The sequence below is a fragment of the Coturnix japonica genome, chromosome Z, assembly GCF_001577835.2.
Source record: "Coturnix japonica isolate 7356 chromosome Z, Coturnix japonica 2.1, whole genome shotgun sequence".
NCBI classification, from domain to species: domain Eukaryota; kingdom Metazoa; phylum Chordata; class Aves; order Galliformes; family Phasianidae; genus Coturnix; species Coturnix japonica.
Window position 1 is genome coordinate 57885768 of NC_029547.1, and position 24379 is coordinate 57910146.

General features: G+C 43.7%; 2 protein-coding genes and 1 long non-coding RNA gene across 5 annotated transcripts; 2 read left to right on the forward strand and 1 right to left on the reverse strand.

Moving 5' to 3' along the window:
* On the forward strand, window positions 1–11561 carry PGAP4 (post-GPI attachment to proteins GalNAc transferase 4). 3 transcript variants are annotated; one of them, XM_032441168.1, is made up of 2 exons: window positions 1–128; window positions 6869–11561. In XM_032441168.1, exon 2 carries the CDS (start codon window positions 6991–6993, stop codon window positions 8176–8178), a length of 1188 nt encoding a protein of 395 aa, XP_032297059.1. In that variant the 5' UTR covers window positions 1–128; window positions 6869–6990; the 3' UTR covers window positions 8179–11561. The 3 variants fall into 3 exon arrangements, with proteins under 3 accessions (XP_032297059.1, XP_015705304.1, XP_015705301.1); XM_015849818.2 differs by lacking the exon at window positions 1–128 and adding an exon at window positions 143–663; XM_015849815.2 differs by lacking the exon at window positions 1–128 and adding an exon at window positions 2081–2184.
* On the reverse strand, window positions 1078–19268 carry LOC116652471. Its single transcript, XR_004305506.1, has 3 exons — window positions 19190–19268; window positions 13782–13873; window positions 1078–3754 (listed from the first exon to the last, which is right to left on the reverse strand). It is a non-coding gene; the product is annotated as an uncharacterized LOC116652471 (long non-coding RNA).
* ALDOB (aldolase, fructose-bisphosphate B) lies at window positions 16778–23881 on the forward strand. The gene is made up of 9 exons (XM_015849821.2): window positions 16778–16892; window positions 20419–20540; window positions 20818–21029; window positions 21264–21318; window positions 21468–21628; window positions 21827–21910; window positions 22383–22557; window positions 22700–22899; window positions 23355–23881. The coding sequence occupies exons 2-9, from the start codon at window positions 20429–20431 to the stop codon at window positions 23448–23450; spliced, it is 1095 nt and encodes a 364-aa protein (XP_015705307.1). The 5' UTR covers window positions 16778–16892; window positions 20419–20428; the 3' UTR covers window positions 23451–23881.
* The last annotated feature ends 498 nt before the right edge of the window (window positions 23882–24379 follow it).

Genomic DNA, 24379 nt, shown 5'->3' on the forward strand with positions numbered 1-24379 from the left:
GGGCTGTGCGGGGCGGACCCTGCGCGGGGCGGGCACCGCGGCTTTAGCACAGGACACGGACGCGCGGCGCGGCCCGGTAGAAGCACGCGGGTAGCGCCCAGAGCCTGCGGAGAGCTGCACCGAGCCGGGTAACGCTTCGCTGCTCCTCGGGCACCGCTGGGGGAATCTCCATCCTCTCTCCGCCTCCCCTCTTGTTTTCCGCTCTTTGCCCTCTTTCGGATCGTTTAATCACGGCCCGGGAGGGAGGGAGCGCAGACAGAGGGGAAAGAAAAGAGGGATTTGGGTGAGCGCAGCGGGGCCGGACGGGAGGGGCGGCGCTGCCGCGGGGAGCGCACGGTGGCCGAGAGGGGGGACGGGGCGCGGCCGGGCCTTGGATGGTGCTTCCCACGGGGAATGAGAATGGGGAAAACTGGAACCAGAAAAAAGAGGCAGCTTCCTTCCTGCTTGCCATCGGTGCCGCCCTCAGCCTGAGAGCGGGTGTGGGGTGGTGTTGGAAAGCTCCTGTCCGGCCCGCCCCGAGGGGACAGCGCTGCTACCCTGGGGCGCTCCCGAGGGGCGGGCAGCACCTGAGCAGTGCAGGGGGTGAAGGCACCGTCGTTAGTGCGGGGACGAACTGCAGCTGATGGTGCTGCTCAACGTGACGTGGTACCGGCTGAGAGACAGGTTCGTAGGCTCCTTGCGTTCACACGGCTGCTGAGCAAACCTCCTTGTGTGCAGTGATGGGCTGCCATTAGGACACGGCAGGTTAAGCAGGCGTGGGCAAGGGCACAAAGGCTGGTAGAGCTGCACGTGTGAAATCTGCTGATTTCAATAGTAGCCATACACCTGACTGTTTCTCAGCTCTGTCCCATTTTTTTTTCCCCCTGGAGTTTCTTGGTGTCCTCCGGAACCAGAACTCACACTCACTGCTCCTTTCAGTTGTGGGAGAGAAGGAAGAAACCTCCAAATCCCTTGTGGTACAGAGAGAAAGCTGTGTCATGGACACCAACAGGTAGCGCCTCAAGAGAAATGCTGCTTATCAGTATAGCCAAACAGTTCTGCTGTGGTCAGAATCAGAATATTGCAGCAGCCACCTGGTATAGTTCTGTGGTTTTATTGTTACATAGACATGTAACAGCATTCCAGAATTCCTAACAGGAAATGTGCAGCCTTAACAGCCAATGCCTTTGCTCATAAAAGCCATGTCCTGTTTCCCTATTGCTGTATTCTACTCTTTGCACTCTTAGTGAGCAGCAGCAGAGCTGCACTGCTCTCTGAGCATCCCTTGCCCTGCAGATCTTGTGTTCTCAGGGTGCTGACAAGCATACCCCATTTAGCAGCTGTTTTTTTTTTCTCAATATCTACCTTGAATAACTTGCCTGTGTGAGTTAGCAGTAGGATTAAACCATTAAATGCCATAATGACATCAAAACCAGACAGATCTGTTACATATCTGGGAAAAAATGGCCTCCCTCCTACCTTTCATATTCATAGGCTGAGGATCCATTATAGTGGAAGTCACCTCTTGCCATGTTTATTTCGGTGTCTTGCAATCAGCTCTTATTTTAGCAGAGCACTGTAACACAAAGTGGTAAAATATAATTATCTGTAGCACCTGCAGTGAGTCAGAGTATTTGGCTTTGAGCTTCTGACAGCAGACAGCAAAAGGCAATAGCTGATGCCATTGTTAGCAGCAGCTTTGTCTAATGCCACTTACAGGGAAGCAAAATTTATTATAAAGCAGAAGTGAGCTCAAATAAAAATCCATTACCACTACTATTTTTGAGGGCTTCAGGCAGAAGACACACACCTGTTTTTATACAGAACATAATCAAATTCTGATGCAACATTTGTGTGTGTGTGTTTACCTCAGGCATAGAAAAAAAAAAAAGAAGTAGATTAAGAAAGATAAATAATTCTAAATTCACATCAGCCTTTGCTGTCATCTTCTAAAAGATGGCTCTTAACAAAGCTGCTTGCCTTAAATCTCTGTGTGGAGCTATTATTTCACACAACTCTCTTCTCCAAGCTGCTTTGCACACCCACTTGATCTTAACACTGACATTTCTGCTTGATAGCAGTGGAGGAAAACATCACTTTCCTGTGGCTTCGCACAGCAGGGAGCAGCCAGCTGAAAGCCAGCAGGGGCTGAGGATGGTATCCTTTGGCTCTGTGTAGAAAAGGAGGAGAGAAGGGAGAGAGAAGGTAAGGAAATAACCGAAGTTAAAATACATTCAGTTTATAGCCTGTTTTAATAGTGGCATGTTTGTACTTCATTAAGTCAAGGAGAAAGTGTCTTCCAGCTGTCACATCCACATACTGCGCTTGGTAGTTCAGTAGCTTTCAAACTGTGGTCCCTAAATTTCCAGGGATTTGTGAAGTATTTGTTAACTGTAGTTTGAGAAGAAAACGTCTACCTACCAGAATGCATTCAAGATGGAATTGTACAGTTTCTGGGGTTTCCTAATGGGGTTATGAATCCCTGCCTCCTGAACAGGCTGTACAGGAAGGCGGTGGAGTCACCATCCCTACAGGTATCTGAGAACCCTGGTGATGTGGGTCTGGGGACCTGGGTTAGTGGGCATGGTTGTGATGGGGTGGTGGTTGGACTTGGTGATCTTAGAGGTCTTTTCCAGCTTTCATGATTCTACGATTGTATGATTCTTGTATATCTGTGTATTTTCATTCTTTTAGAAATGCTCAAATTCCAGCTAGTTTGTCAGGAAAAGTTGAGGAATGGCAGGTGAAAACAGCCTGTTGCTCCTACAGGAGTTAGGAGTAGCCTAACTCCTACTGTTATATGTAAATGTAATGGTCAGATGTGCAAGCAATTGCCTTCTACGTGACGCTGCTGTTTTCAATTCTGAACACATTGCGGAAACATTATCTGGCATCTCACTTGCTCAAAATTGTCAGAAAACAGGAAAGGAATTGTTGTACTATGAATTGTAGATGAGAAAAGCCGGCCATCTGGTCCAACTATACTCATCATGGTGGAAACCTCACTGTACAGAGCAGAGAGCTGGCAGCGTGTGTGTATGAAACAGAAGGAAATCTCTGTGTCGCTTAACAACTTTGTGATGCTTGAATCAGCTTACCCCAGGCTCCAACAGGACTGTCTGCTAGGGCACTGCCACCACACAAAACTCTTGTCTCTACCAGAGGAAGTCAGTCTGGACAGACCTGGTCCTGAGGCTGCAGCTTGGCTGCACAAAGCCAATTTGGGGGGCAATGGTGCTTTTCTGCTCCAGGTTTAAACTTGGGGTGCTACTGCAGGAAGAAAGCAGAAGTCAAACATACAGATTGGTATGAACACATCTGCTGACACCACTGTGGCTCTTTGCTGTCACAACATGCCTTCCCAGGACTCTCTCCAAAAGCCCACCTATATTTCATGCAATGAAGACCCCCTGGCCTCTGTGCTTCCTTATGGACGAGGCAGTGGAGGATGGAGATGCCTCTCTTGAATCAGAAGTCCAGGAGCCTCCTAGAATCTCACAGTGATGACACGTGGGAGGCTTTGCTCCAGGAATACTTGCCCTCAGAACACCTCTCTGCAGAGGAGTTGGGAGCAGACAGAAAATCAGCTTTAAAGCCCTAGCACAGGTGACAGTATTTTGCATCCCAGAGAGGAACTTACGTGTTTTCCATTCTTCTTCAATGTATGCAGAGGTAACTTTATCCTAATCAGTGCAACTCAACCAAGTAATTGGAGGCTAATGAAGACAGAGATTTGGATTTGGATGCGGTCCCCAGAGGGAATCTGCACCAAGATCTAAGTAAAGAAAAAAGATGAATCTTGGTATTGTATCCACATGGCTTCCAAGCATGTCTAATGTCAATTGCTTAGTTCTACATAGAGCTGCAATAGAAATGGTCTCCACTGCTCGTGGTTAGGTGGCTACAAAGTAGTTATTATTGATGATTCATGCAGTTTCATTTTAAAACACTGTAAAATTCAACTCTGATTCATTCTTTTCACCTTAAACTTCACAGTCAGAAACAGTGCTTAAAAACTTAAAAGACAGCAGAATCTCCAAAATGGTGGAAAAACAGAAGCTTCATTAACAACAGCTTCTGAAAACAGAGTAACTTCAGTAAGGCCAGAACCATCCTTATAGCTTGAAAACAGCCCAGTGAGAAATCTCTGCTCCCAAGTTCTGCTTGTAAGAACGAATTTTATCTCTCTGAAAGCCAGAGCTCCTGGTTCTCCGTGCTAACAGACAAAAAGTGGAGAGGTGGCCCATCTTTCCTAGGGTTCTCATAGAGTTTTTGGCTGGAAAAGACCTCTAAGATCACCAAGTGCTGCCATCAGCGCACCCCCACCATGCCCACTGATCTGCATCCCTCAGAGCCACATGCACACATTTCTTGGACACTTCCAGAGGCAGTGACTCCATCAACTCCCTGGGCAGCCAAGTCCAATGCATTGCCACTGTTCAGCTCTGTGGTTCTTCTGCTACCCAGAAAAAGCAGCCTTTTCCTCTGGCAGTGAGCTACTATTCAGCACGGCAGCCAGGCTAAGCCAGAAGCACTGAACACCCTGCAGCGTGCCCAGGGCTTGAGCTCCCATAGGGACGGGGACAGCGCGGTGCTGTGAGCGCAGAGACCCGCAGGGGGAGCTACGGCGCACGCCCGCAGCCGGAATTCGGCTGATAATGTGCGGGCTGCGGGGAAGCAGTGATTGCTGCAGTGAGGCTGTGTCCCAGCGTCGGCCTCTCCAGTGCTGTACCGAAGATGTGGTTCCCACTTCTCACTTGTCACTGCTTTGGTAAAGGTTATTAATTAATACTTCAACACATAACCTGGGACTTGCAGAGCTTGCTGTGGCCTCACTGTGCTTGCAGCTCAGAACTCCATCATAGCTGGATGCAGATGAAAGTCAGTTTCTTACTACCAAGGGACTAAACTACCTTCTAGTTCTTCCTATCAATTTGTATTTTCTTATTGTGTTCCTCACTTTGATGCTAGGAGAGTGATTCAGTCATAGCACCAGCAGTGCTGCTCACATCACAAGGAGGCTCATAAGTACACCGCTGTGAGTTGTAGAATGATTACACATTTGTGTGTTCCCATTGGGTTTGTGACTGGTTCGCACAAAATGGGAAGAGGGAAAGCCCTGAGTCTTGGATGAAAGAATGTATTCGAATGTGAGATCCTTACATCTGATGAATCTCAGGTCTTCATACTGTGAACCTTGGTGGCTTCGATCTGGTGGTTGAAACGCAGCCATCACCTTTAATGCCTTTACAAGGTCACTGATGCAATAGTGTCTGTGAAACAAGGTTGTGCAATATGGAAAAAAATAATAAAAGAAAGCTATGGGAACAGAGTGCAGATTCTCATGCATCAATATGCCAGTTTGTTATCTCTATTTACACAAAATCTTTGAAATCTTGTATTTTTGTGAGTTGTTAGAATAGCACAACACTGGTGTCACAGGTCTACTACCCAAGGACTGTTTGAGCTGTCACAGCATGAAGGATCCGTTCCCTAACAAAGATCTGGAGTAACTCTCATATATTTTCCATTAATCTCAGTAAAAGACCCTTTATATAAGACTATCAGGCTGCAATCAGGCAATAGGAAGCAGTTCTTATAATAGTAAAGGTAGGAAATCTGTGAAAGAGTAATGAAGACTGTTCTGAAATAGTCCCACCTTTAGACCCTGCTCACTGTTCCCTGAGTTACTTCTACGTGTCTCTTCTGAGACTCAGAATGAAACACCGTGGCACTGGTTGCTTCCCATCCACACAGCACTGCTCAGGATGCTTCAGGCAACAGTGCAGAGAGGAAAAAAGTTCTGGGAGAAACATTCTGTGGATAGAATTTAGTGAGTGCAGGAGGTTAAAATGGGAGAAATTCTCCACTGATTGAGTCAGATGGAGGACATGAATAGTTCAGTTCACAAGGACAGGGAATAGCAAGTACAAAGGAAAGTCAAACAGTGAGTTATAAAGGGAAATTGCTGGCATGAGAGAATTTACATAAATGGCCCACATGCCCTAGTTCGGTGTAAGCTACCAGGAGACTGGTGTTCATAGCAGCCCAGAGAAGCAGAACAGGAAAGCTGGGTATGGCAAAATCTCATTTCTGTGAAGGTGAGTGCTTGCTTAGAGTGTGTGTGTACGTGTGTATAAAATTAAAGGCATAACCTCTTACATTATGAAGAAGAGAAAACGACTCAATTGTATCTTGCTAATCCTGCTGCTGCCGTGTATTTCACAGGGTCTGGAGAGAAGGAGACATCTCACAGGGAGACACATTGCACCTGGTGTACACACGCCTCTAGTGAAGTGAATTGGTGTGTTTGCTATCTCACTTCACACCCTCTGGAGTAAAGTATAAACACATGCAGGCTTTTGGAAGTGTATAAGCGACAGAAGGGAAGCATGTGTCACTCCACAGAGGTAGAAATTTGTCTTTCAAATATGTGCTAGGCAACGATACCAGAGATCTGGCTTTGGTTCTTGGCCACGATCCAGATATTATGTCACCGTGACCAAATAGCTGCATCTCTGCTATTAACAGAAATTTCTGTGTTTTTGACAGGAAAAAAAAAAAAGATAAAAAAAAAAAAAAGATGTATTTCTCAACACTTCTGCACCCATGTTGCTTGTTTGTTTTGCATTTCAAGTAGAGTAACAAACACAGTGAAATCCTAGCTAACTCAGATCAGAGATCCTATGTGGTGAAAAGGCATTAGTGGCATTCTGCTCATCTTCCTTCTTGGTCCTGTGACAGTGATGTCTCCACTGCAATGGTCCCCTCAGCAGCCTTCTCTTTCAGCTCACTTGGTGCCTACTCTAAGCTTTCCATTTCCTCATATCATGGTTTTCCCATTCTGATAGTTCCTGTTTCATTAACCACCATTCTTTTTCCTCACCAGGTGTGGACCAACTTTGGCAGCCACCAGTGCAATGGTATCTTGAGATCCAGAGAAGATGCAGTGGAAGTGAAGGAGGGAGGGCACTGGGTGCCCTGAGGTAGGAGTGCCCTCTTGCAGCAGCTATGTTACACTATGGCTGGCAGCTCTATGGGAGGTGGTGCCGCTGGTCCAGTCCTTTCATCCACCTTCTCACTCTGACTGTGGTGACATTTGGTGTGCTGGCTCCTCTGATTTGCCACCGACTCCTCTACTCTTATTTTTATTTGCGGCGCTGGCACCTGAATCCCATGAGCCAGGAGTTCCTGAGGCAGAACCAGCTGGAGGGTCAGGCAGCCCTCCATTATTTTGAGAAGCTGCAGATATCAAATATCTCCAAGGACTCCGACAGTGAAACCTTTCGGCCCTTGCTGCTGGTCACCATTATCACTGTGCAGAGGCGGGATGATTTCCACTATGTCTTGCAGGTGGCGTCCCGTTTCCACCACCTCCTCCAGCAATGTGGGACAAATTGCCAGAGCCACCGTGTCCTTGTCTGTAACGTGGAGCCTGACCCCAGTCGTCATCAGGATGTCAAGCTGCTGAGCAGCTTTTTTCCTATGGTCAGTCGTGACAAAACCGGGGAGGACCCTGATCCCAGAGTGAACCACTTTGAGAAGGAGAAGCAGGACTATGTCTTCTGCCTTGAGCAGTCGCTCTTAGCATATAACCCAGAATATGTCCTGGTAGTGGAAGATGATGCTGTGCCAGAGGAAGAGATATTCCCTGTCCTGCAGCATCTCTTCTTAGCCCGATTCTCCAAGCAGTACCTCAGAGATGCACTCTACTTCAAACTTTACCATCCTGAGAGGCTTCAGCAGTACGTCAATCCAGAGCCCATGCGAATCCTCGAGTGGCTGGGTTTGGGAATGTTTCTGGGGCCTGTGCTGAACTGTGTGTACTCCTGGGCAGCTGGACGCCCGAGCCTGAACTGGCCCATCATCTTGTTCTTTGCTGCCTACAGCATGGCACTCTCAGAGCTGGTGGGACGGCATTACTTGCTGGAGTTGCGCCGGTTGGCCCCTGTGCTGTATAATGTTGTGCCGGTCACAGAGTGCTGCACACCTGCCATGCTGTTCTCTGCTCCTTCTGCCCGTCGTGCCTTAGGTTACTTGAAGGGGCTGCAGTGTCGCCAGGGTTTTGCTAAGGACATTGCCCTCTACTCACTGCTGCGCGCGAAAGGGGAGAATGCCTACGTGGTGGAACCCAACCTGGTCCGGCACGTGGGAATGTATTCCAGCCTTCGGCTAAACGACAACCCGAAACTGCTGTGATGTCTTCATGCCTTTCTACACACAAAGACCTGAAAACCTTGTCACTGAGCTGAGACACTGCAATCTCAAATGCTGAACACCATGCCAAACATCCACTGCCAACAAGTGCACAGAAAACAACTCTTGAAAAAGAAGTTTCTCAAGAAATGAAGCTTATGTACACGCAGACCCTAATATATATTTTGAACTAATCACCATACAGCATGTATGGCTTGGGCTACTTGATCTTAGTGGTCTTTCCAACCTTAATGATTCTGTCATGCTATGTGAGAGGGAAGCGGAGGCTTTCAGGTTATGGTGTGGGTCATTTACTCTCCTTCACCGTGATCAATGAGAAGCTCTCACACCATTATGAACAGCTGTACTGCCAACTCTCCTTTGCATTCATTACAGAGTTCTCAGCTTAGGGAAGCAGCAATGCTGGACAAAGTTGAATGTGTCTAATTTAAGCTAGTGAGAAGAAAGAGCTCTTATTTGCCCATCCTCATGAAGATCTGACATCTGTCCTTTCCATTTCAAAGCTGTGGTTCTGGGCACATCTTTCAAAAGCAGCTTGGATGTAATGAGAACTTTCCCTGAAAAATTATGTAGGTTCTGCAATTTTTACTAAGAATTTCAGTATTTCTTACTGTCTCTCCTTACAGATCCTGTCTGTACCTATACCCTTTCCTGTCCTTTTCCTCAGAGCAGATGCCATTGGAAACTTGTCTCTGCTGCTTTGTTAAAGGTCAGCTCAGAAGGTTGGAATGGGAAAGTGGAATAACAGCCACTGGTGTTACACAGCCACACCACAAATGCACAGATGTATTTCCAGAAATGGAACAATAATTACCACCATGTTGGTGAGTATCACCACTAGCTGTAGAGGATCCAGGTTGTTAAGAGCCTTTATCAGCTGCTGATTGGACTTAGACATTCAACAGGAATTTACCTTGACTTTCTATCAGCACAGAAGCAAAGGGAAGATTATATCAGGTGCTGCCAGTGTGGGATCCTTATTTCATTTTGGAACTGTAATTGACAGCTCTGTCAAAGTGGTCCACTCACTGCTCCTGGCAGCAAGCAAAGTGGCCATAAGAAACAGAGCTAGCTGCTCATACAACGAAGCAACACATCAAAGTGCCACTCCTCTGCTGACCCATTAACTTAACCTGCTCTGTTTGTCAGGCATTTGGGATAGGTACTTTGTACTTTAGCAGTGAGCACAGTTAAATATAAAACCATGGGGATAACAGAGATATCATATGAAATCAGGACTGTCACCAAAATGTAACTGAAAAAAGCCCTTCCAGACTTGAGTGGGCTTTGAATCAAATTCACTTTTAGGTGGAACCTGATTGAGCTATACTTGTAACCAGTTCCCTAACTTCAGAATTAACCAAGCACAGGATTTTCATTGAGCTTTGTTCGGGGAGGTTTGTTTGTTTCTTTACTCTTGCCAAAGGAAGAACTCTACTTTGAATTTTATTTTTCTCAGTCTCTACCAGGTGACTTAAGCCTTTAGCTTTTAATAAGTCTGGATGTAGGTGGGAAAGGCATAAAAATCTTGAGAGGTGAATCATCTGCAGGCCTCCAGCTGTGTGTCCATAGCGGGTACTGAACACTCAGTACACGTGCTCCACACAGGTTAGCCAGTTAGAAATGGCTTCACAGCCTGGGGCAGTGCGTGCTCAAACTGATGAACTTTGCTCGCTTAGTAGATCAGCTAGGACACTTTGATATCTTCCTTGCAAATCAGATGTGAATAAAGCTTGCTTGTGGATTCCATGTCATTCCAAAGGCCAAACATCTCTTCTGCCAGAAGACACAGAAAAGATTGCACAGGCAGAACTCTTAAGTTCATTCTTAGCTGCTGAAAATCCCAAAGATATCACAATGGTCACACAGAACCACCAGTGGCAGGTGGGCAAGCCTATACTTGGGCTTTATGATAACAAGGTAAGATGGCAGGATGTGAGTGTCACTTTCTATTAATTCCACTAAGTGCCTGCACCTGCAAGTACAACTTGTTTCTTACGCTTCTTCAGCTTTGAATGTGTCAGTGTGGTATGCTTTCTCTTCACTCTTTTTTTTTTTTTTTTTTCAACTTTAACCTGTACAAATCCAGAACAACACCCCATTATTTTCATGATTTTCCACTCATTCTTGCAAAGCAAATCTCACTGTAAAGTGCAATTTGGATACTAGGAAGATTTTTTTCTCCAAACAAATGGTCAGGTGCTGGAACAAGCAGCCAAGAGAGCTGTTCAAGTCACTGACCATGGAGGTGCTCAAGAAACATTTAGGTGCTGTACTGAGGGACATGGTTTAGTGGGAAGTATTGGTGATAAGTTGATGAATCTTGGAGGTCTTTTCCAGCCTTTGTGATTCTATGATTCTGTGATTCTATAATAAGTGGGATAGAGAAAGAAAAACTGAAAGGAGGAAAAGGATTTAAGGAACCTTAGATAAGATTGCAATCAGCTATATGGAGTCAATAAATATTTTGATGTGGGAAATTATATATCAGTTTGTCTCCATGTTGTTTTCCTTTTATTTTGCCCTGTATTACACAGTCTGTTGTTACAGTAGTCAGTAATTTCACTAAGCTTCATATTTGAGAACGTGAACTTCAAGCATCCCACTAAAACTAGAAAGCCGTTTACAGAGCAAAACAGCCAAGAGAGTTTGGCTGGGAGAATCATTTGCAAACAGCGTTTGGAGGGGCAACAACTCCAACCTGTCAGTGAAGGAGTTCCTGATAAGCCACTTAAGTGCCCAGTTCACCTTTACAGTGGAGGTGGTTCTTTCACTTGAGCCAGCTGGGAGCTATTCCTGAGTTATTTGGGTACTTAGTGCCCATCACGATGTTGTAACATCACAGACAAGCATATCTTCTGTGCTTTGGAATGCTGAAAATGACTACATGCTGTAAAAGAAATGACAATTTGGAGAACCATGTTTTGCCTTTGGAGGGGAATAAAAAAAGGGGGAAGTTACTGTTAATTCCAAATTCCTACAGGATTTCATTCCACAGTGTGGGCTACAAGAGCATTTTCAAACACCAAAGTCATTTACTTCTGCATCAGGAGAGTGGGGCTGAGTTGTCATATCTCAGACTATGTAAGATCAAGCATCATCTCCTTGAAACACAGCCTTGAGGTTGTTCTGACTCACATTCAAAAAATCAGACCAACCATTTCTGAAATAATATGGGTTTTGTTGAATGTTGCTTCTGGACTATTTTTCAACTCAGCACTGGAGCATTCCTGCTTCATGGGACAGACAGCAGGACTCAAAATTCAGGGAAAATTATTCAATTAAACAAAAAACTACCTCTGTTTCCAAAGCATTTCCAACATTAGCACATAAGCACGATTCCTGGCAGACAACAAAGCATAAAATGATAGGACTCTATTAGAATAGAAACCCAAGAGGTTTTTATAACCACAGCAGGTATCAATATCGTAGTGAGAAAGTACCACATTTGAAGAGAGAAGGACTTTTCTCTCAGTTGTGATGAGCTCCAAATGGCCAGCAAGGCTATTTTGACAGTAATTTGTCTTGACATAAGGTGCTTCTGTTAAAATATAGGGTTATTTTATTTTATTTTATTTTATTTTATTTTATTTTATTTTATTTTATTCTGAAGATATGTACGAGCAAACTTTCTAAAAAAAAAAAAATTAAATAAACAGCATTTGTATCAAAACTGTTGTGTCTTTTGTCTTTATGTCACTGTTAGCTTTTCTGACTGGCAGATTCATCTCTTTCATTACTAAATTTGACTAAAGAATGATATTCCTCTTATCACCTTTTGCTTCTGCATGGACTTATTACTTGCCATTGACTCCTTGGATAGTACAGGTTTAAAAAGGGCCTCAGAAGATCTCAACACCAGCTTTATAGATGTTAAATCCAAATTCTCCAGATGCTAGAGTCCAACATACAATTCTGAATAATCTTTAGTATATCTGCCAATCATGCATATAGAATTATGCATCTGTTGGCTGTGCTTCTCCATGCATCTCAGTTGGTAGGATACCTTCATTTCCCCACACTACCTTCTGCCCTGACAGATCGTGCTTTGAGATAATCCTCCTGACTGGCCAGTTTGTATGTACTCCTACAGGCAAAGAGACAGCAAAACCAGACCATGTCCAAGACTTTGCCACATTCCCAGCTGCATAACTACTCCCAATTTAAACTGTTGATGAAGAAAAATAATGTTGTATTATCCTGCACTGTTGGTGACTCTTTGGCTAAGCGTGAATTCTTCAGTGTCTATTTGCTTTTTCACTTTCTGCTATAGCATGCAATGTTCTTCCTGAACTATAGAAGCCATAATTACAATGGTATTTTCAGCAAACAAGACCACTTCAGACATCTGCTGTAGTTTGTATTTTGCAAACTGAATGCTAACATTAGCATGCAGTACCTAAATGTGCTTTTTTTGCAACTGTGTTGCTTAGATAAAGTGGTAATTAACAGATAAGTGTTCCATTCTAGCAGAAAGTTATTTACTCAACTTTCTTTTTAAAAGCAAAATGTCAGCAGAAAGGCACAGAAACCAGTGTCATTACTGCATTTATCTTCATGTCCTGTACAACAGAAGCAGAAGACCTGTAACGGGTATTTTGTGCAGCCCATAAATGTCACCTCTGTCAGCCTGATTTGAAGTTGTAGCCCCATTTGCTATCCTCAGCACAGAAATGACTGTGAACATTCAGGTTTTGGTAACAGCCTAGATATGCACTTGCCCATATTTCACTCTGAGCCATGATGTTTGTTGCAGCTCAGCTTTAAGCCAGAAGACATAAGAACAAACAGGCCCTCCTGGCCTGAATGAGGTCCCGCACCATCCCTGCCCAGCACCCTCCACATACAACGTGCCTGCAAACACAGATGAGTTCTGTAGAACTGGGAATACAGGTGATTTATCTCAGCAGGGTTAATGGACAGGCTCTCTGCAGTGGGGCTAGGAGTGTAGGTGAATGAGGAAAACAAATCACTTAATAAACAATACCTCTGATTAGATAGGGATGAACAAGCTGGACTTTGAGACAGTTAGGTAAGACTGCAGAGTACAGAAAACAGGAAACATCCAGCACGAGGCAGAGAGGTGAGGAGGAGGCAGACTCCACTCAGCTCATCTGTTCTGATTAGACTTTAACCTCATCACGCAAGCAGCACTCTCCCGGGGCACTCAGAGGCAGGTGTTTTTCATGTGGATGCATATTCTACTCAGATGTTCTTCTAAGTTTCAGCAGTTTTTTCCACCTCATTTCAAACCCTTTCACAGGTCTGACCACGTACACAAGTTTTGATAAAATTCAGACTATGTCATTTCCTAAAGTGCAGAGGGAAGCTTTAAGTTAGTTTTGTTTTTGATCCTTTGCTTGATGGACGGTTATGTAATCTCTGAAACTTCTTCATCCTGCATATTATTCACGTGTACTACTGTTTTTCTTTTGCCTGTCTTCACATTTGCTCATTTTCATTTTAAAGGTAAACTAAATGCAGGCAAAAAATCAATATCAGAATGATACTGCTAGACAAACAGAAAAACACAATCACTAACTAGAAGAATTGTAAGCAATTCTAACTTTTTTTTTTTTTTTTACCTGATGTATTTAAGCCAGGCTTTCCACACATTTTGAAGTATTTCATCCAGCAACAGTCTTCACTCAAAACATCAGTGCAGAACTGACAGAGCCTTTGAAAGCAAGAGTAATAGAAGCATATTACAAGGACAGCTATTAAACTGACTTAGGCTGTAAAAATCCACTACTTGCAAATGATATGTTTGGTGCTGTTAAAAGCAAAAGCACAAAATAAAACACAGATAATAGCCTAAGCCTCCTATTAAGAAAGGTCTTTAAAAACTTACTTAATACACAGAATACCTCTGTCAACTTTTATATGGTAACTTCAGGTTGAAGAGTCAACATTGTCAAAATATTCAAGCCATTCAAATACAAAGTTCACTTTTGCTATGCCACATTAATGAGAGAGAAACATCACAGAGTATCCCAAGTTGGAAGGAACCTATAAGGATCATTGAATTCAACTCCAGACTCCACATGGGACCACACAGGTCTTTCAGCTGCACTGTGCATACTTTGAAGTCAGCTTCCCACCACCACAAATCCAGTCTCTTTTGAAGCAGTTGTAGCCCTCTACCAAGGGTGTTCATACAGACATCTTGCTAGCCACAGCCCCATAGCTGCATTATGTTACTTTGTAAAAGGCTTAAAGTAACAAACACACACACACAAAAAATAAAAAATAAAATCCAAAACAAGTCAGGTGACTGGAAAGCTATGAGAGATGACAATACTGAAAGTTCAAGCACCAGCTGGGTGAAACAGGTTTATAATTCAGCTGATGCACTGATTTTGCTGCAGAAAAGTTTGTGTGGGTAATGATATCTTTTAGTTTCTGTGTTTACACTGCATTCCCCTCACCATGCAAGCTTATTCCTCTTACCTTCTGTGGAGACACAATACCACTATAACTTCAGAGGTGTAAGTATCCCTAAACAATGACTATAGAGCTCTTTTCCAGTAAGCCAGTTTTTGATATTACTTCACTTATAATTTCTGTGGATCATGGTCTGCAGCACAGTTCTGCATGTTAATAGCACTAAACCCTACAGTGACATTATCTGGAATGACTGCCCATTCCACATGAGATGGCTGCAATTCCTAAATTAAGTGAGGAACTCAGCCATGAGATTTCCGCACTTCCTTTGCTCAGAATCTCTGCTAGGACTTGTAGTGTTACGACACTAGTGCTATCTGGGCTGAATTTTGGCTTAGAAGGAATGGAAAAGACACAGCAGCTACTACCCATATGGAAAAACTGCACGTGTAAATCTGAAAGAACAAAGGGTGGAAAGGGGCTACTGTATTATCCACAGTGCTGTTAAAATATCAGACAATTTTTATCAGGAAGACTCCTCCAGCTTTTCTGAAATAGTTACTCAGTTCACATCATAGACAACACAGGGAAATAAATGCTTCCATGTTTTTTCCTGTCTATGGCAGCTTCTAAACAAACCAGGGAATGATAAGAACCAGACTTGGATTTTTGCTGTGACTCTGAAGAAGACTATAACTATAACATCTTCTTGGTCCCAATTGAGTTTTAGATTTTTTATTTTTTATTTTTTATTTTTTTTTCAACAGAAATACTTTTAATCCATAAAAGAAGCTTCAGTGTTTGTCCTTCAGAAATCTTAATATGTATTTGGGTTCCCTATCTTGCTAGGGTGGGAGAAATGGCGCATAAAGCATAAAGCGGGGAAAGCTTTCCTGTCAATATCATGTGCCAGAGCATTCTTCAACAACAACCATAACAAAGAATTGATCAGGGAGGAGAAAATTAAATAAAACAAAACAGCACAAGCATGAAACCCTCAGTTAGACCTTAATTCAGCTTTCTCAGAGACTTCTCTGCTGGCTGTCATGAAACCCTAGCAGCATATTCATGTTTAAATGTCCCACAGGCACAGACGTTGGCATGCAGCTCTAGGACAGACAGGCTCAGGGAGCAAGAGCCCTAATGAAGACAGTGGGAGTGGAAATCATTCATCTCACTGTGTCCCTGTGAAGGCTAAAGGTGTCACCACGTGAGCAGAACAAATGGAGAAACTACGTCATTCTTCAGGCAAACACTGGGGTTTTGGAGTAAAGACATACTAATGTCCAAGGTCACAGAATATACTGTTGCTGAGAGTATGATGTTTGCCAAACAGCCTCACACTGTACTCTCATCCATGGATATGGACCTGCAAGATGAAGAAAGCAACGACAACAAAATCAGGTCTATGTCTGGATTTGGTAAACAGCCATGGTTTGGTTTGATATTAAATGGAATGCTGACACATCATATATGGTATGCTAGTGTTTTCCACAGAAAAGTCTTGCTAAACAACTGAGAAGTCTGCATGTTATTGCAGTGCAGGGAAAAGATATTTCAGTGGTTTCTTCATGGAGACTTGCAGTTCTGCCTCTCTCAGTGGGCATATCACTCCTGATTACCATTATCCCCACTCTTACAGCATGAAAGACAATCAGAACTTCTGGTTTCTTTAATTCTGGCACCATAACACTTTACCACTCCACATACAAATTAGAAGGAGAAGCATGTTTCCACGCTATATTTTCAATTGAAGACCAGTATAATGCCTAGGAAGCCTCAGGAATAGAAGTAACTTATACCAGTGAAGGGTCTGCCTCAAGGCTTTACATTTTGGTTTCTAATCTTCTTGTCTGCACATTGTATTTTGCTGAGTATAAGCTTTCTGAAGATCTAGACCTACATTGAAAATTACACCCCAGATCCCAGTAAAAACTTTCTATGCTTTCTCATGTAATTATTCACATGCATGTTTTAGGAGGAGGAGGAATAATCTGAAATAACTGCAAAAGTCTCAGCTTTACAGCATCATAAATTGCATTATGTATATGGGGGAGGGGAAGTGGGTGGAAAAGCAGGGACAGCAAATAGGTCCAATGATCGTGGGTGGTTGCTGTCTAGCAGCCAATCAACTATCCTGGGCAAGGACATCTGCCCAACCAGCCCAGAGAGGAGGGAGAAAAAAGGAGTGTGTGGGGAGGGAAAAAAACTGCCAAGAATTTTATAAAAGTTGGAGTCTGGAAGGACTGGGTCTCTTTGTCCGCAGCAACTTCACCAGCAGCTTGGAGCAGGGAGACGCTGTCCAGCAGCAAGTAAGTGTAGCTACGTGTTCCTAAACTGCATAGGTGGCACCTGCATCAGCAGCTGTGAGTCAATGTGTTTATCTGAACAAGGCTTTGGGGCAGGGAGGGGGTTCAGGTTTTGTTTTTGTTTCTACTTTCTAGGGAAAAAACTTGCAAGAAGTGAGCACTCAGTCATGCTGCTGTGATCTCCCACTGCGACCCACTGCTGCTAGCACTAGCTTTCTAGTTTAGTTTAGCTATTCGATTCTCCTGGAGTAAGTGATCTCTTAATACAGGGAACTAGAGGAAGAATATACCAGCATTGCTTTATAATACTTCATTTCTTATGTGTTTATTTCTGCACGTGTAGTACATGAATTGTTGTTTTGTAAGGAGAAAGAAGGATGACTGGAGAATGCGGCTGGTCCTGACAAATGCCTGTGCTGACAGAAGTGTAATCATCTGTGCTCACTGTCAGCATTGCTGAGAGGATTCTTTGGTAGGGGGATATAAGGTACTGTGCAGTGCAGAAAACCGGTCAAAAGAGAACAGAGACTTGGGAATGCTATCTTTATACTCCTGCAACAGGCTGTAACTTTTCTAATTGTGAGCAGCCAGCTTCAAGAGACTGTTTGTCAACAAACTGATCCTTACTGAGTCTCTCAGCCACCCTATGTGCACAGCACCTGAAACTACTTAGCTTATCTGAAACCTTGTCCCTGCTTCCCCCACCCCTGTTGCCATCACAAAATTTGATTTCTCAACTAAGTCTGAAGCAGATTTTTACCTCCTCTGACTACAGCCCAGCCCTGAGGGAGAACTTTCACCTAAGGATCATGCTTACTTCCAAGATAAAAGTATTTCCTGACATCTCACCCACCTTGAGTGCCCCAAGAGTGTATTAAAATCTGCATTCCTACCACAAACATGGAGAGAGCAACATCTTGTTTTTCCCTAACAAATCCTTTATTGTACATACAGGAGACACAGCTTTTCCTGTAGCTTCCATAACCAAGTAATCCCACAGAGTCACAGGGTAGTTCTGGCTGGAAGGGACATGGAGAGGTCTGAATGTAGACTATTGTCCTGCTTGGATCAGGCTGCTCATGGCTTTGTTCAGGCAGGTCTTTGCAGCTTCTAAGGATGAAGACAGCCAACTTGCTCCACTGCTCAACTGTCCCAGTAGTGAGAAAATTCTTTATATCCATTCTGAATCTCTCTAGTTTCAGTTTATGTCTGTTGTCTCACTCTCCTGCCACACACAGCTGTGAGGAACCTGGCTCTGTCTGCAGATCACCTCTCAAGATCCCAGGGGCTGCTGAGAGGTTCCCCCAAAGCCACCTGTGCTCCATGCAGAGGAGGCCATGTAGCCTTCTCATCAGGGAAGGGCTCCAGCCAAACACTCTTGGTGGAACCCACAGAACTCACTCCAGTTTGCTGACATTTTTTCTGTACTGCAGGTGCATACAGTACCCTGGCATGGTGTAATGCGTTCTGAGCAGAGGGGGGATAATCCCTGTCCTCCTGTGGCTCTCCTGGCCATAGCCCTGCTTGCACATGCTGTGTCTTGTTGCTGGCCCCTGCTCAGCTCACCACCTGACAGGCACAGTCTCCTAAGAGCTGTTCTTCAGCCTCACTGACCTCAGTGGAACCACTGCCAGGACACAGCTGGCTATTTGTCCTGGATGAACTCCACAGTGTTCCTTCTGGTCTCCTCCCATTCCCCGTTCAGGCTGGACTGAGTGGTCACCCTGCAACAGAGCATGTCAGCCAGTCCTGCCAGATGAGTGTTTTCAGCTGTCCAGATAAGAATGTGCTCTGTCAGCAAGGCCTACCCAACCATTCAGACCTACCAGTTTGACAAGTGGCCAAGTAATCACTGGCCAACAGATTTACCAACTATAAAGAGAATATTAAGTGCATGACACATTTTAGGCCTGACCCTCCAATGCACACAGCATTAAAGAGGAGTAAATCTAGTCAACACCATGCCCAAATGTGGCACACTAAATTTTTGAAGACACTTTGCTATCAATACTATGTTTTTATCTATATATGCAGCTTTTGCTTCTTCAAATCTTGTCATGTGCACTCTTCTGAAACAGAATCTCTTATGTGCACAGTGCAATGACATGCACATGTGCTTTGTATTGCAAACTGACAAGAATGGTTGCTGGAGGACTATGTTTACAAGTAACTGAGAGGCCAAAGCCACACACATTGGACACAAAGCATATTTTGAGTTTGACCCAGCATGTTTGGAAGCAATTTTATAAAAATAGGCAAAGAAGACACCAAGAAAATAAAAACAACATACAGATGCTCACCTGATCTTTAGCCATCTGCCAACCAGGATCCTGGTGAGATTTGCTGTGAGACTGGAAGATGCCAGTTACTGCAGGTAGCTGGAAATAAAAGAAATTGAAAACATATTAACGATTCTAAGATGACCTGAAGCGGAATCTGTTTTCTCCTTTTGCTGTTTGGCTTGCCTCTGCCCTTTGTTTCTCCCTATTAATACTAACAGAATGCAGTGTTTGTGTGATATCCATAAATACATTTTCCATGCAAGCCCTACATTATGGTGGCTGGGGAAAACTTGAGACTTAATCTGATGTCTTCCAGTTCATTCCTGCCTTGTGGAACTATGCTTTACTGTTTCAGTCTTTCAGAGTACAGATTTGGGCCAGTATTAGCCACTGAAACCTCATACTCCTGTATTTCAGCAATTTCCTTTGCTGGCTGTTCTTGAGTGATAAATGCCTTTTTCCTATCTTCATGCAAGCACAGGGAACAGGCAAGATATGAGACATAAGTTGTTGCTTAGTGCATTACTAGAGAGAACCCATAATGGTGTTACTAGAGTGATGGTTTTGTATCTCAACGAGCTGGATTAAAGATTACTTGGATACATCTGCTTACATCTGCACACTACAAGCTGTAAATCCAAAATCCTTTTACTGGTTTAGCAATTCATTAATTCAGCCTTGGAGTACCTGCAATTTGCAAGCTCCTTTTTACAGAGGCTGTAAGCAAATTGAGTTGTTCCTCACCAAGCTGCATAGCAATTCACTGTTTTTAATCAAGTGCTTCTTTGATGTTGTTTTTATTGATTTATCTCATGGATGTACCATGTCCTGGTAGACTGCTGGTCCTCTAGCTATAGAAGATGATGGCAGAGGAGAAGAGAGTCTCCATCTCAGACTCACAGACACACACATATAAAGAAGACCTTTTTGGGGGGGAGGTGGGGAGGGGCAGGAAGGCACTAACCTTTCTTTAGTCTCCAAGCAAATCTATACAAAATACACAGTCATTCACAACTTCTAATTGACAAGGGTATGTTTAGATACGGCTCCTGCTCTTCCCTTGTTCTGATTTTGCCAGACATACAAGAACTCACACTGCATTTCTAGACGTATGTCTACAACAACACAGGCTGAACAAGCACAAAGAAGCCTCCAATAGGCATACTCAAGGCTGGTGACTGAATTGGACTGTTTGTTCGGTCTCTCCTCGTCTTATAATTGCCCTTTTTTCCCCCCAAAAAACACAGATAAGTCACCATGACCCACCAATTCCCAGCACTGTCTCCAGAGCAGAAGAAGGCTCTTTCAGACATTGCTCAGAGGATTGTGGCTTCAGGAAAAGGGATCTTAGCCGCAGATGAATCAGTTGGTGAGTTCTCAATAACAATCAATTTGCAATACCCAAGACTTTTCTCTTAATTTTGTTCCATCTTTAAGTGTTTTTTATTTATTCCACTGAAATAAAAAACTGTTAACTGAGCAGGGATAACAGCCACCCAGAGCTGCATCTAAAGTAGCAGATTACAAACTGTTGAGAAGGAAAGCTTTACACTATAGCCGAAGTTGTATTTACCGCATATGATGACCAGGAGGGTAGCAAAGCAAAGCTTGATACATTTCTGTCTGCCCTGTGGCAACTTTGTTAGGTACCATGGGAAACAGGCTGCAGAGGATCAATGTGGAGAACACAGAGGAGAATCGTCGTGCTTTTCGAGAAATTCTCTTCTCTTCTGATGCTTCCATCAGCAAAAGCATTGGAGGAGTGATCCTTTTCCATGAGACTCTCTATCAGAAAGACAGCAGTGGAAAGCCATTTCCAGCTATCATCAAAGAAAAAGGGATTGTGGTGGGAATAAAGGTGAGTTATATCCTTCCACAGCAACATAACTCGTGAGCCATTCCCTACAGCCAAATCCATATTACTCTTTATATCCAATTCAATTCTGTTCTTCCCCTTTACTTCACCCCTTCCCTCCCTTACACCAGTAGTGTGTTCAGCCCCATATTTTACTCACAGTCAACGTGCAGAGATAGATGAACTCTGGTCACTTCTGTCATTTTGTAACCCTTTCTACTTTTGCTGTCTCTTCAGCTGGATGCAGGCACTGCACCTCTGGCAGGAACAAATGGAGAAACCACCATCCAAGGTAAGGTGAGATCTAAGAAGCCTCAGTTGTGAGGGATACAGTGAAAGCTAAAGTGTGACTCAACTGGAGATGCAGCCACAGCTGGTGTCATGGCACATTTCAGAGCTGTATCCTATTCTCTCAATGAAGGTCTATTCTTTCATCTGCAGGACTTGACAAACTGTCTGAGCGTTGTGCCCAGTACAAGAAAGATGGTGCTGACTTTGGCAAGTGGCGTGCAGTACTGAAGATTAGTAGCACAACACCCTCTCAACTTGCCATCCAAGAGAATGCCAACACCTTGGCACGTTATGCCAGCATCTGCCAGCAGGTATCTACCCTCTAACTCATTCCTTGCTGTTCCCTGTGATAACAGATAAAATATCTTGAAAAGAAGATCTCTGTGAGGGTTTTGGAAAAGATGAATATGAAGGGCAGTACAGCAAGAAGAAACACCACCACACATAGTATAAACAGCAAGTAGGTTCTTTTTTCTCACACTTACAAAGACTTGTTTTTCCTTCTTTAGAATGGGTTGGTGCCCATTGTGGAGCCAGAAGTCTTACCTGATGGTGACCATGATCTCCAACGCTGTCAGTATGTCACAGAAAAGGTAGGAGATTCCTTATTCTCTCCTCGTCCTCACAAATCACTAGTTAATCTTATGCAGAGTTTGTGTTGCTCTCAAGGATTTTTAAATATTAAGTTCCTTCAAAACTACACCACATAATTTCAGCCAAACAGTTAGAGAAAAACAAATTTGCAAGTAGAATCCATAATTTTGGATTTCTATTCAAACTCTCAATATAAACATTCTTGACCCTAGAAAGATGCATTGCAGATAAAGGCCTTTATTCAGTGCCTCGGTTGCAGGGACAGCCCTTGCCAAAATGAAAAGTGGTATTCTGGTATTAGAAAAGTTTTCCAGGGCTCTCTAAGGCTGCACCTCCTGCAATAAATTCTAAGAGAAAGCGAAATGTGATTTGATCTTCTCGCACTCCTAAGGAATAAGTTGTCTTTCCACAGCAGGTTGAGATAAAGTTCTAAGTACCGGTTTGTATTCAATCCTCCTTTTCAATCCTTAGGTTCTGGCTGCTGTCTACAAGGCCTTGAGCGACCACCACGTCTACCTGGAGGGAACCCTGCTGAAACCCAACATGGTGACAGCTGGGCATTCCTGCCCCAAGAAGTACACCCCTCAGGATGTGGCTGCAGCAACTGTCACTACTCTCCTCCGCACTGTTCCTGCTGCTGTTCCTGGTGATTCTTGATTCATTCCTATACAACTTCTCAGTTTTGCTAGTCTTGCTCCTACATCTGATATGCTGACTTCTCTGTCACAGTCAGTAACTGTGGCAGCTGGAGCAACCTATTTCTAAGTCTTGAGACCTCTGTCTTTCAGGAATCTGCTTCCTGTCTGGAGGTCAAAGTGAAGAAGAGGCTTCTCTCAACCTGAATGCCATGAATCAGTCCCCTCTGCCTAAGCCTTGGAAACTGACCTTCTCATATGGGAGAGCTCTGCAAGCCTCTGCCCTGGCGGCATGGCTTGGCAAATCAGAGAACAAGAAGGCTGCACAGGAAGCTTTCTGCAAGCGGGCGCAGGTATGAGACCTTCCCCTTGATGCAGAGAGGAGCTGCTCACTGTAGAGGAAGATACACTGCCACAGCGCATAGGTTCCTCTTATCCCTGTTCTTCCCAGTGTTCCATTTGCACCAAAGTTATTACTCTGGTTGGTGTTACAGAAGCCTAATGCAAAAAGAAGCAGAGCTTGTTACTAGAGGCAACAGGATGATTTGGTTTTGTAAAGTGGATTTACAAGTACTTTGTATCAGTCTGAAAAAATTGCTCCCCTTTCTGCATAACAATGTGACCCCCAGAGAGATGTACCTGGGGACTGCCCTGGCAGTGCCACAGAGTTAAGCTAGCTCATAAATGTCATTGGTGAATTCAGAAGTTGACTTCCTTTCCCCTATTCATGTCCTTTGTTCGTTCCTACTATCTTTCTATAGCTCTTTCTCACACTGTGCTAATGAGTTTGCCTCCTTTTCTTTTTCAGATTAATAGTTTGGCTTGCAGAGGACAGTATGTCACATCTGGGAAGACTGACACAGCTGCCACGCAGTCACTTTTCACTGCCAGCTACACCTATTGAAAGCACAGGAATCTGCATTTGTCTTGTTCTTCTCTGCAAGGCGAAAGATGCTGAGAAATGATAGAAAAAGAAAGAAACCTAATTTCCCTTTCCCTGAACAAAACTGGAAATGGATTACTTTACTTTCCTACCTTGGCTTCCACAATTTACAAAGGGGATATTCTTTTTTTTTTTTTTTTTTTCTTTTTTTTTTTCCTTTTTTTTTTTTTTCACTTACACTTTCAAGAAACATAATTATTTCAATGTAAGAAACAACTAACACTGAATCACAAATACACTCTCCCTCTGGTTTAAACTTAATTCCCAGAGTAGTAGTAGTTCCCCAGCAACTCAGATAGATACCCCCATTACCACATTTTGCAGTCAAATCCTGAATTATAAAACCTATCTGTATCTTTAATCGTGTGAATAAAACAATAATTAAAATCCATTATATCTCACTTTTGTTTGGTATGTTGACATGTACTTGATAGTGATGTTAATCTTTCTTAAAGCACAGTTACACAGCTGTTATGAAAAACAAAGAAGCTGAATGTTGGGGGGGAAAGAGGGGAAAGAAAGCATTTGCTATACATGGTAGAAACAACAGAACTAAAGTAAACAACAGAACTAAAGTAAACAAAAGAATGTTTGCCAGGCAACACACTGCACTGGTCACCTGATAAGACTTGGGGGCAGTCCACCGACCTGTGAAGACTATGCAAGTCTGAAGGTGATTGTTCACAGTATCACAGAATCACAGAATGACCCGGGTTGGAAGGGACCACAAGGATCATGTAGTTCCAACACCCCTGCCTAGCAGTGTTCCTTCTCAGAAAGCTCATTCCTTCAGCTGGAAGTGGGGGCAGACCCCTACCTTCAGGCTCACCTAGCTGGTCATGGAGATGAGGTCCCACAGGACACAGGTTGTGTAGTAACAACTTGGTGCT

What these genes read in the sequence shown, in the direction of transcription:
- ALDOB (XM_015849821.2), top strand. Translation starts at nt 20,429, where the DNA reads ATGACCCACCAATTCCCAGCACTGTCTCCAGAGCAGAAGAAGGCTCTT. An exon ending in AGCCGCAGATGAATCAGTTG is followed by an intron (nt 20,541 to 20,817) that starts GTGAGTTCTCAA and finishes CAACTTTGTTAG; the next exon opens with GTACCATGGGAAACAGGCTG. An exon ending in GTCAGTATGTCACAGAAAAG is followed by an intron (nt 21,911 to 22,382) that starts GTAGGAGATTCC and finishes TTCAATCCTTAG; the next exon opens with GTTCTGGCTGCTGTCTACAA.
- PGAP4 (XM_032441168.1), top strand. Translation starts at nt 6,991, where the DNA reads ATGTTACACTATGGCTGGCAGCTCTATGGGAGGTGGTGCCGCTGGTCC.